Here is a 12,339-nt window from a genome sequence, read left to right as displayed (position 1 = left end):
TATCCCAGCATTCCAGTAACCTGTATCCCAGTGTTCCAGTGACCTGTATCCCAGCGTTCCAGTGACCTGTATCCCAGCATTCCAGTAACCTGTATCCCAGTGTTCCAGTAACCTGTATCCCAGTGGCCCAGTAACCTGTATCCCAGCGTTCCAGTGACCTGTATCCCAGCGTTCCAGTGACCTGTATCCCAGCATTCCAGTGATCTGTATCCCAGTGTTCCAGTGACCTGTATCCCAGCATTCCAGTGACCTGTATCCCAGTGTTCCAGTAACCTTTATCCCAGCGTTCCAGTAACCTGTATCCCAGCGTTCCAGTAACCTGTATCCCAGTGACCTGTATCCCAGCGTTCCAGTGACCTGTATCCCAGTGTTCCAGTAACCAGTATCCCAGCGTTCCAGTAACCTGTATCCCAGCGTTCCAGTAACCTGTATCCCAGCGTTCCAGTAACCTGTATCCCAGTGTTCCAGTAACCTGTATCCCAGCGGCCCAGTAACCTGTATCCCAGCATTCCAGTAACCTGTATCCCAGCGTTCCAGTGACCTGTATCCCAGCATTCCAGTAACCTGTATCCCAGCGTTCCAGTAACCTGAAATGAAAAAAATGAAAATGGCTTATTGTCACGAGTAAGCTTCAATTAATTTACTGTGAAAAGCCCCTAGTCGCCACATTCCGTCGCCTGTCCGGGGGGGCTGGTACGGGAACCTGTATCCCAGTGTTCCAGTAACCTGTATCCCAGCGTTCTAGTAACCTGTATCCCAGAGTTCCAGTGACCTGTATCCCAGCGTTCCAGTAACCTGTATCCCAGCGTTCCAGAGACCTGTATCCCAGAGTTCCAGTAACCTGTATCCCAGCGTTCCAGTAACCTGTATCCCAGCGCTCCAGTAACCTGTATCCCAGTGTTCCAGTAACCTGTATCCCAGCGCTCCAGTAACCTGTATCCCAGCGTTCCAGTAACCTGTATCCCAGCGTTCCAGTAACCTGTATCCCAGCGCTCCAGTAACCTGTATCCCAGCGTTCCAGTAACCTGTATCCCAGCGTTCCAGTGACCTGTATCCCAGCGTTCCAGTAACCTGTATCCCAGCGTTCCAGTGACCTGTATCCCAGCGTTCCAGTAACCTGTATCCCAGCGTTCCAGTGACCTGTATCCCAGCGCTCCAGTAACCTGTATCCCAGCGTTCCAGTAACCTGTATCCCAGCGTTCCAGTGACCTGTATCCCAGCGTTCCAGTAACCTGTATCCCAGAGCTCCAGGAACCTGTATCCCAGAGTTCCAGTAACCTGTATCCCAGCGTTCCAGTAACCTGTATCCCAGCGCTCCAGTGACCTGTCTCCCAGCGTTCCAGTAACCTGTATCCCAGCGTTCCAGTGACCTGTATCCCAGCGTTCCAGTAACCTGTATCCCAGAGCTCCAGTAACCTGTATCCCAGCGTTCCAGTAACCTGTATCCCAGCGCTCCAGTAACCTGTATCCCAGCGTTCCAGTGACCTGTATCCCAGCGTTCCAGTGACCTGTATCCCAGCGTTCCAGTAACCTGTATCCCAGCGTTCCAGTAACCTGTATCCCAGCGCTCCAATAACCTGTATCCCAGCGTTCCAGTAACCTGTATCCCAGCGTTCCAGTAACCTGTATCCCAGCGCTCCAGTAACCTGTATCCCAGCGTTCCAGTAACCTGTATCCCAGCGTTCCAGTGACCTGTATCCCAGCGTTCCAGTAACCTGTATCCCAGCGTTCCAGTGACCTGTATCCCAGCGTTCCAGTAATCTGTATCCCAGCGTTCCAGTAACCTGTATCCCAGCGCTCCAGTAACCTGTATCCCAGCGTTCCAGTAACCTGTATCCCAGCGTTCCAGTGACCTGTATCCCAGCGTTCCAGTTACCTGTATCCCAGAGCTCCAGGAACCTGTATCCCAGAGTTCCAGTAACCTGTATCCCAGCGTTCCAGTAACCTGTATCCCAGCGCTCCAGTGACCTGTATCCCAGCGTTCCAGTAACCTGTATCCCAGTGTTCCAGTGACCTGTATCCCAGCGTTCCAGTAACCTGTATCCCAGCGTTCCAGAGACCTGTATCCCAGAGCTCCAGTAACCTGTATCCCAGCGTTCCAGTAACCTGTATCCCAGCGCTCCAGTAACCTGTATCCCAGCGTTCCAGTGACCTGTATCCCAGCGTTCCGGTGACCTGTATCCCAGCGTTCCAGTAACCTGTATCCCAGTGTTCCAGTAACCTGTATCCCAGCGGCCCAGTAACCTGTATCACAGCGTTCCAGTAACCTGTATCCCAGCATTCCAGTAACCTGTATCCCAGTGTTCCAGTAACCTGTATCCCAGTGGCCCAGTAACCTGTATCCCAGCGTTCCAGTGACCTGTATCCCAGCGTTCCAGTGACCTGTATCCCAGCATTCCAGTGATCTGTATCCCAGTGTTCCAGTGACCTGTATCCCAGCATTCCACTGACCTGTGTCCCAGTGTTCCAGTAACCTGTATCCCAGCGTTCCAGTGACCTGTATCCCAGCGTTCCAGTGACCTGTATCCCAGCATTCCAGTGATCTGTATCCCAGTGTTCCAGTGACCTGTATCCCAGCATTCCAGTGACCTGTGTCCCAGTGTTCCAGTAACCTTTATCCCAGCGTTCCAGTAACCTGTATCCCAGCGTTCCAGTAACCTGTATCCCAGTGTTCCAGTGACCTGTATCCCAGCGTTCCAGTGACCTGTATCCCAGTGTTCCAGTAACCAGTATCCCAGCGTTCCAGTAACCTGTATCCCAGCGTTCCAGTAACCTGTATCCCAGCGTTCCAGTAACCTGTATCCCAGTGTTCCAGTAACCTGTATCCCAGCGGCCCAGTAACCTGTATCCCAGCATTCCAGTAACCTGTATCCCAGCGTTCCAGTGACCTGTATCCCAGCATTCCAGTAACCTGTATCCCAGCGCTCCAGTAACCTGTATCCCAGCGTTCCAGTGATCTGTATCCCAGCGTTCCAGTGACCTGTATCCCAGCGTTCCAGTAACCTGTATCCCAGTGTTCCAGTAACCTGTATCCCAGCGGCCCAGTAACCTGTATCACAGCGTTCCAGTAACCTGTATCCCAGCATTCCAGTAACCTGTATCCCAGCGTTCCAGTAACCTGTATCCCAGCGTTCCAGTAACCTGTATCCCAGTGGCCCAGTAACCTGTATCCCAGCGTTCCAGTGACCTGTATCCCAGCGTTCCAGTGACCTGTATCCCAGCATTCCAGTGATCTGTATCCCAGTGTTCCAGTGACCTGCATCCCAGCATTCCAGTGACCTGTGTCCCAGTGTTCCAGTAACCTTTATCCCAGCGTTCCAGTAACCTGTATCCCAGCGTTCCAGTAACCTGTATCCCAGTGTTCCAGTAACCTGTATCCCAGCGGCCCAGTAACCTGTATCCCAGCATTCCAGTAACCTGTATCCCAGCGTTCCAGTGACCTGTATCCCAGCATTCCAGTAACCTGTATCCCAGCGTTCCAGTAACCTGAAATGAAAAAAATGAAAATGGCTTATTGTCACGAGTAAGCTTCAATTAATTTACTGTGAAAAGCCCCTAGTCGCCACATTCCGTCGCCTGTCCGGGGGGGCTGGTACGGGAACCTGTATCCCAGTGTTCCAGTAACCTGTATCCCAGCGTTCTAGTAATCTGTATCCCAGAGTTCCAGTGACCTGTATCCCAGCGTTCCAGTAACATGTATCCCAGCGTTCCAGAGACCTGTATCCCAGAGTTCCAGTAACCTGTATCCCAGCGTTCCAGTAACCTGTATCCCAGCGCTCCAGTAACCTGTATCCCAGCGTTCCAGTAACCTGTATCCCAGCGCTCCAGTAACCTGTATCCCAGCGCTCCAGTAACCTGTATCCCAGCGTTCCAGTAACCTGTATCCCAGCGTTCCAGTGACCTGTATCCCAGCGTTCCAGTAACCTGTATCCCAGCGTTCCAGTGACCTGTATCCCAGCGTTCCAGTAACCTGTATCCCAGCGTTCCAGTAACCTGTATCCCAGCGCTCCAGTAACCTGTATCCCAGAGTTCCAGTAACCTGTATCCCAGCGTTCCAGTGACCTGTATCCCAGCGTTCCAGTAACCTGTATCCCAGAGCTCCAGGAACCTGTATCCCAGAGTTCCAGTAACCTGTATCCCAGCGTTCCAGTAACCTGTATCCCAGCGCTCCAGTGACCTGTATCCCAGCGTTCCAGTAACCTGTATCCCAGCGTTCCAGTGACCTGTATCCCAGCGTTCCAGTAACCTGTATCCCAGCGTTCCAGAGACCTGTATCCCAGAGCTCCAGTAACCTGTATCCCAGCGTTCCAGTAACCTGTATCCCAGCGCTCCAGTAACCTGTATCCCAGCGTTCCAGTGACCTGTATCCCAGCGTTCCAGTGACCTGTATCCCAGCGTTCCAGTAACCTGTATCCCAGTGTTCCAGTAACCTGTATCCCAGCGGCCCAGTAACCTGTATCACAGCGTTCCAGTAACCTGTATCCCAGCATTCCAGTAACCTGTATCCCAGTGTTCCAGTAACCTGTATCCCAGTGGCCCAGTAACCTGTATCCCAGCGTTCCAGTAACCTGTATCTCAGCGCTCCAGTAACCTGTATCCCAGCGTTCCAATGACCTGTATCCCAGCATTCCAGTGACCTGTATCCCAGTGTTCCAGTAACCTTTATCCCAGCGTTCCAGTAACCTGTATCCCAGCGTTCCAGTAACCTGTATCCCAGTGTTCCAGTGACCTGTATCCCAGCGTTCCAGTGACCTGTATCCCAGTGTTCCAGTGACCTGTATCCCAGCGCTCCAGTAACCTGTATCCCAGCGTTCCAGTAACCTGTATCCCAGCGTTCCAGTAACCTGTATCCCAGCGTTCCAGTAACCTGTATCCCAGTGTTCCAGTAACCTGTATCCCAGCGGCCCAGTAACCTGTATCCCAGCATTCCAGTAACCTGTATCCCAGCGTTCCAGTGACCTGTATCCCAGCATTCCAGTAACCTGTATCCCAGTGTTCCAGTAACCTGAAATGAAAAAAATGAAAATGGCTTATTGTCACGAGTAAGCTTCAATTAATTTACTGTGAAAAGCCCCTAGTCGCCACATTCCGTCGCCTGTCCGGGGGGGCTGGTACGGGAACCTGCATCCCAGTGTTCCAGTAACCTGTATCCCAGCGTTCCAGTAACCTGTATCCCAGCGTTCCAGTGACCTGTATCCCAGTGTTCCAGTAACCTGTATCCCAGCGTTCCAGTGACCTGTATCCCAGAGTTCCAGTAACCTGTATCCCAGCGTTCCAGTAACCTGTATCCCAGCATTCCAGTAACCTGTATCCCAGCATTCCAGTGACCTGTATCCCAGCGTTCCAGTGACCTGTATCCCAGCATTCCAGTGACCTGTATCCCAGCGTTCCAGTAACCTGTATCCCAGCTTTCCAGTAACCTGTATCCCAGCGTTCCAGTAACCTGTATCCCAGCGTTCCAGTGACCTGTATCCCAGCGTTCCAGTGACCTGTATCCCAGAGTTCCAGTAACCTGTATCCCAGCGTTCCAGTAACCTGTATCCCAGCGTTCCAGTAACCTGTATCCCAGCGTTCCAGTGACCTGTATCCCAGCGTTCCAGTGACCTGTATCCCAGAGTTCCAGTAACCTGTATCCCAGCGTTCCAGTAACCTGTATCCCAGAGTTCCAGTAACCTGTATCCCAGAGTTCCAGTAACCTGTATCCCAGAGTTCCAGTAACTTGTATCCCAGCGTTCCTGTATTCTGGGAAGTTGTTGCAAGAGATGTATCTCGTTCAGACACAGGGGGGTGGTTCTCTTTCCTGATTCCCTGCTGGGGATTTGGGAATGTTGCTGCTGCAGCGGGAGGGCGGTGACATTGTTTGCCCTCCGGGCCAGAGGGGGCGCTGCAGCGGGAGGGCGCTGTGGCTGTTTGCCCTCCATGGCAGAGGGGGTGCTGCCGCGGGAGGGCAGGTCGCTGTTTGCCCTCCTGCACAGAGGGGGCGGTACAGCGGGAGGTTGGGATCGCTGTTTGCCCTCCCGGGCAGAGGGGGTGCTGCGGAGAGAGGGCTGTGTCGCTGTTTGCCCTCCGGGGCAGAGGGGTCGCTGCAGCGGGAGGGCGGATCGCTGTTTGCCCTCCGGGGCAGAAGGGTCGCTGCAGCGGGAGGGCGGATCGCTGTTTGCCCTCCGGGGCAGAGGGGGCGCTACAGGTGGAGGGCGGTGTCGCTGTTTGCCCTCCCGGGCAGAGGGGTCGCTGCGGGGGGAGGGCGGGGTCGGTGCCTCCTCCTCCTGAGCCCGGCAGCGTGGATCAGAGCGGACCCCTCGGGGGGTGACACAGACCGTGACACAGGGGGAGACACAGACCGTGACACAGACCCTGACATGGCGGCCGAGGAGCAGCGGCGGCTCCAGCGGGCGGTGGACGGGATGGTGCAGGGACTGGAGAGAGAGCAGATCCGGAACATGCAGGTGGGAGGGCGGGATAGTGAGGGGGAAGGGATAGTGAGAGGAGGGGGAGGGATAGTGAGGGGAGGGGGAGGGATAGGGAGGGGAGGGGGAGGGAGGGGAGGGGGAGGGATAGGGAGGGGAGGGGGAGGGATAGGGAGGGGGAGGGATAGGGAGGGGGAGGGATAGGGAGGGGAGGGGGAGGGATAGGGAGGGGAGGGGGAGGGATAGGGAGGGGAGGGGGAGGGATAGGGAGGGAGGGGGAGGGGGAGGGATAGGGAGGGGAGGGATAGGGAGGGGAGGGGGAGGGATAGGGAGGGGAGGGGAGGGATAGGGAGGGGGAGGGATAGGGAGGGGAGGGGGAGGGATAGGGAGGGGGAGGGATAGGGAGGGGAGGGGGTTACAGGGATAGGGAGGGGAGGGGGTTACAGGGATAGGGAGGGGAGGGGGTTACAGGGATAGGGAGGGGAGGGGGAGGGATAGGGAGGGGAGGGGGAGGGGGAGGGATAGGGAGGGGAGGGATAGTGAGGGGAGGGGGAGGGATAGTGAGGGGAGGGATAGTGAGGGGAGGGGGAGGGATAGGGAGGGGAGGGGGAGGGATAGGGAGGGGAGGGGGAGGGATAGGGAGGGGAGGGGGAGGGATAGTGAGGGGAGGGGGAGGGATAGGGAGGGAGGGAGGGATAGTGAGGGGGAGGATAGTGGGGGGATAGTGAGCGGACGATAGTGAGGGGGAGGATAGTGAGGGGGAGGATAGTGATGGAGGGATAGTGAGGGGGAGAGGATAGTGAGGAGGGAGGGATAGTGAGGGGGAGGATAGTGAGGGAGGGGGATAGTGAGGGGGAGGGGATAGTGAGGGGGAGGGGATAGTGAGGGAGGGGGATAGTGAGGGGGAGGGGATAGTGAGGGGGAGGAGAGAGGGGGAGGATAGTGAGGGGGAGGGGATAGTGAGGGAGGGGGATAGTGAGGGGGAGGGGATAGTGAGGGGGAGGAGAGAGGGGGAGGATAGTGAGGGGGAGGATTATGAGGAGGGGTAGAGAGGGGGGAGGATAGTGAGGGGGGAAGGGGATAGTATGGGGGAGGGGGATATTGGGAGGGGGATATAGATGGTGAGGAGGAGAGAGGGGGGAATAGAACATAGAACAGCACAGAACAGGCCCTTCGGCCCTCGATGTTGTGCCGAGCAATGATCACCCTACTCAAACCCACATATCCACCCTATACCCGTAACCCAACAACCCCCCCCCCCCCCAAACCTTACTTTTTAGGACACTACGGGCAATTTAGCACGGCCAATCCACCTAACCCGCACATCTTTGGACTGTGGGAGACAACCGGAGGAAACCACTTCAGGGTTGCTCGGAGGTTGTGTCCGAAGCGTATCATTGTCCTCCGTGAGGGGGTCCCCTGCTGTGACTGGAGCGGTTGATTCGAGAATCTCGCGTCTGGCATTCCAACTCCATGTCTAAATCCCGGAAGCATTTCCGAGCAGGGGGAATCTGCCTTCGGTCTTGGGTGCGATGGTTGACTGGCAGCGCTGTTAAATGCGAGTCCAACGTCCTGTTGTCTTCGCAGGGTCGAAGGTCAGGACGTAGAAAAATAACTCGTATCCCTGGTCCGTGGTACAAGCAATCCAGGATCTCTCTCTCATCGCAGTGGTGACCCAGTGCAGACAGACAAGAGTTAAGGCACAAACCAGCCACGGTTATGCACCCACCCCTTTTCCTTTGGTACGTCAAGGGCGTTAAGTGGCTGCACAGCGGGTTTCAGCTGGCTGTGAAGGCCCGTGTGGTGGAATGGCATGCAGGCGCACGCCTGGCACTTGTTACCCATGACTGGAATCGGAACGTTAGGACGTGGGGGGGGGGGGGGGGGGGGGGAAGAGGTGAAGTCTTCATTCCGGCTGGCTGGGGATTCGTGCTTCTGATGGCTGTGTGTTTAACCTGCCTCTCCAGGGGAAGATGTTCCGATGCAGTGCGGATTGCTGTGAGAATGCTCATGCCTCCATGGAGCAGGTACACCAGTGCATCGAGCGCTGCCACGCGCCTTTGGCCAAGGCCCAAGCTGCCGTCACTGGGGAGCTCGAAAGGTTTCAGGTAAGGGACACCCTGCAATCACCGGACCTTCAATTTGGCGTTGACAGGAAGAGGGGGAAAGAGTTTGGGGTCATTTTAGCAGGTTCCTTAAAGACATCATCTCCAGCACAAGCACTGTTGCTTCACAGCGCCAGGGTCCCATTCGATTCCCCGCTGGGTCACTGTGCGGAGTCTGCACGTTCTCCCCGCCCCCGTGTTTGAGAGGGTTTCCTCGGGGTGCTCCGGTTTATCGGGGGAATGCGGAATTCTAAACTCAAAATAGATCAGCCGTGATCTCATTGGATGACAGAGCAGCCTCCAGTGGCCACCTTCTCCTATTTCATGTGGCGATTTGATGGACTGGGGATTGCAGACTAGGTGTTGTACCCGCTGGACGCCCGAGGGCCCTGCATGAGATGGGGCTTGCCCGCCTCAATCCAGCTCCGTCTGTCCGAGGGCCTCCAAATGAAACGACCCTTCAGTTTGCAGTCTCGATCAACAGTGACTGGCTTTGGAAATGAAAATCGGTTTACCCGGGTTGGGGGGGGGGGGGGGGGGGCGCGGGGCAGGAATCTTTCTGAGCTCCAGGTAGAGCAGAGGGGTTTTTAACCTGATTTGGAAGCGTTTGACGGCAGCCAGTGCCCGAATGAATCCGGCGTCCGTCCCTTGGGTATGCCTGAGTACAAAGACTGAGGCCAGGGCTACGCGTTTTCAGACTCCGCTTTTTGTTTTGTCATTACAGAATCGGCTACAACGCTGCATGATGGACTGCAACGACGTAGGGAGGGACGCCTTCGATTCCGGAGCCAAAGAGGCCGCCGTCAGACTAAAAATGGAGTCGTGCGTCACTAAGTGCGTGGACGACCACGCTGGCCTGGTACCGAGCATGACACGGACGCTAAAGGACTCGCTAGCCTCCATAGCCACATCAGGCCCTGCCTCGGGTTGAAAGCCAGGTAATTCCCCCATCCCGCTTTGTTTAAGAAGAGCGGGCGCACTGAAACCGGGCATCACGGTGAACCGAAATCTCCCCCCCCCCCCCCCCTCGTCCCACGTCACACCGCCCTCCTCGCACTCGCCACGCGAGGTTTCCAGCACGGCCCACCCACAGTGACATCCGACCCCGAGGCCGCAACGCACACACGACGCAGAACCCCCACCCCCACCCCACCGCCGGCCGACACCAGGTAACTCCGAGCGCACTGAGAATTTAACGCTGCCGGCCGATTCTGACTTCGCCCGTTGGGGTAACCGAGCTGACCGGCGAACCCTGCGATATTCACGTCGCCGTTGATGAGTCTTACTCCCCGGCTGTCGGGCTGCTCCTCTTCGCTGTTACGGGAGAGCCTGGAGCTCCGTTTCCACGCTAAGGCAGGACAACCCCGCCAATCGGGTGTGCTTCCGATCCGAGCCCTCCCCTTTCTGTTGTTAAACAATGTCTGTGCGCAGGGAAATGTTCATTTCAGTCCATGGCGGGTAAGCGGCAAAGTTCTGCTTTCTGTCGAGGTACCGATCCCCCCCCCTCCATTGATATCGGGTGCTGAATATTGAGACCATCTACCTCGTCACCTTACATTAATGTGAGTCGGCTCACATTAACACTGCAATGAAATTACTGTGAAAATCCCCTCGTCGCCACATTCCGGCGCCTGTTCGGGTACACAGAGGGAGAATTCAGAATGTCCAATTCACCCTAACAAGCACGTCTTTCGGGACTTGTGGGAGGAAACCGGAGCGCCCGGAGGAAACCCACGCAGACACGGGGAGAACGTGTCCGCACAGACAGTGACCCAAGCTGGGAATCTAACCCGGGACCCTGGCGTTGTGAGGCTGATCACCGTACCGCCCCATCCGAGCCCGAGGAGCACGTGGGGCTTCGAAAGGAGCTCACCGGCTCCAAGACTCCCCGAGCCCAGTGGTAAAAGGTCCCCTGGTGCTGTCGCAAATGCCTGACAGTCTTTTGAATCAGGAGCTTCCTCTTTCGACAAAAAACCTGACCGCTCCAGCGGAGAAACTGTTAGAGGAAATGCCCCCCCACCCCCCCGGTTCTGACAACGTTTGAGGGGGCAAAGATAAAGCAAGCAGACTGAATAACTGAGTCAGAGCACAAAACGCACCGATACCCCCTCTAACCTTTGTCTCTCACAAGCCTGTTGACTGTGGTGTGCACAGGAAGCATGATGCAGGTGATGCGGTGACAGTGCGGATGGCAGACGTGTTTCTCGTAACCTGTAGCTGCTCTGACAGCAAGCTTCCTGCGAGGCTGTACAGGAGTGGACAGAAAGTGTCACTCCGGTGAAGAACTCCTTTGAGTTGCCCCCTCTCCTCTGTATTTTTGACACCCTTTGCTTAGACCAGCCTGTGATAGATGTGGCGGGAGAAGGGGGGGGGGGGTTGACATGTCACAAATTTGTCCGTTAGACGCTCAAGAATCTTCTTTTCCTCTTCGATTGAGACTTGCGCCTTTGGCGTTGCTTCTGATCCGATTGATTGTAATGGTGGCTGCACTAAAGTACCTGTACCAGGCAACAGGAGCCAAACACTAAATATTTAATGGGAGGGCAAGCGATAATGCTTCTAACTCCCCTCCCCGCCAGTGCTCCCCTCGCACAATCACAAGCTGGACCTACACTTGTCTGTGGGATTGGCGCCGTGTTCCCCCCGCTCTCTCTGTGATGTTTCTACCCCTTGGATAGAATGATGTTTCTACTCGCAGCTTCCGCTAGTGGTTGACAAGCCTGCAATTTGTGTTTTGGTGATCAACGTTGAGTGGATCCGGGGTACTTCCCTCTTTGTAACACTGTAAACAGCCTGGGGAGTGACGCGGGAATATTATTGACAAAGAAAACCTTGTTGCGGGAACTTTTCCACTTCAATCGGCATCCTTTTCTCCCGTGGAGTAAATTGTTGAGAGTTTGAAATTTGACATTCTTGTATTTTCCCTGATGAGTACAAGATAGAAAACTTCGGCGACGTGTCTCTTTTCACCCGAGATTCCAGTTCGAAAACCGCAACGTTGTTCCGAATTTGCCCGGCGAGCTGTTATTTCCGGTTCTGCCTTGGACCGTTCCTCAACCTCAAACGAAACGGAAAAGAATGTTGAATCGTTTTTGGACAGATTGGATTGAGCCGGCCCCGGTCATATTCTTGATTCTGCCAGAGTTCCAATGTTCGCCGTTTAAATGGTGGATCAGGATCAGACTGTCAGTTTGTGGTTTTATTTTTTTGCTCCGCCTTCGAGCTGTGGGGTGTGTGAGGAGCGGTGAAGGTCTGTCTCTGCTCCACACTGATGCGGATCGCAATTGTTCCCTTGTCGTGTCTGAACCTCGGCTGTGAAACCCACCGATGAATGTATTTCCCCTGAAAATACAGATTTTAAAAATGCCCCTTTGTTTTCTGGAGTGTGATTAAAGATACAAGCGGGATTAAGTCTCGAAAAAGTTACCATGAATGATGTGTTGTGAAGCCCTTTTTTTGCGTTTCTGTTCATCTTCAGCTTGGAGCTGGTCTGACTTGTGAAGTGTGCGGGTGTCCAATTAAAGAAAGATTTTCATCATTTTCTGGTGTTCGTTTTTCATGCTCTCGATTTGTTGGTCTGTGGGGTGCCCCCCCCCGCACAGTTTGCGTGCTCCCAAAGGCACAGGGGTGGAAACCATGGTACGAGTGAGGATGATGGACTGGTGAAATACCAGCCTCCCCGGACAGGCGCCGGAATGTGGCGACTAGGGACTTTTCACAGTAACTTCATTGAAGCCTACTCGTGACAATAAGCCATTTTCATTTTCATTTGAAGGGGACACAATTGAAATGAACGCAGATAAGTGTGGACTATTGAACTCCGGAGA

General features: G+C 55.0%; 1 protein-coding gene across 1 annotated transcript; it reads left to right on the top strand.

The window, feature by feature from the left end:
- Positions 1-6,227: 6,227 nt before the first annotated feature.
- fam136a (family with sequence similarity 136 member A) lies at positions 6,228-12,052 on the top strand. The gene is made up of 4 exons (XM_038785262.1): positions 6,228-6,446; positions 8,375-8,515; positions 9,237-9,450; positions 11,445-12,052. Exons 1-3 carry the CDS (start codon positions 6,360-6,362, stop codon positions 9,441-9,443), a joined length of 435 nt encoding a protein of 144 aa, XP_038641190.1. The 5' UTR covers positions 6,228-6,359; the 3' UTR covers positions 9,444-9,450; positions 11,445-12,052.
- The last annotated feature ends 287 nt before the right edge of the window (positions 12,053-12,339 follow it).

This window comes from Scyliorhinus canicula, chromosome 26, assembly GCF_902713615.1.
Source record: "Scyliorhinus canicula chromosome 26, sScyCan1.1, whole genome shotgun sequence".
NCBI lineage: Eukaryota > Metazoa > Chordata > Chondrichthyes > Carcharhiniformes > Scyliorhinidae > Scyliorhinus > Scyliorhinus canicula.
Note: the sequence above shows the minus strand (reverse complement) of the source record. Positions and strands in the feature narration are given on the sequence as shown.

Coding starts and splice junctions, on each gene's coding strand:
- fam136a (XM_038785262.1), top strand. CDS start 6,360: ATGGCGGCCGAGGAGCAGCGGCGGCTCCAGCGGGCGGTGGACGGGATG. Junction 6,447..8,374: donor AGCAGATCCGGAACATGCAG/GTGGGAGGGCGG, acceptor CTGCCTCTCCAG/GGGAAGATGTTCCGATGCAG. Junction 8,516..9,236: donor GGGAGCTCGAAAGGTTTCAG/GTAAGGGACACC, acceptor TTGTCATTACAG/AATCGGCTACAACGCTGCAT.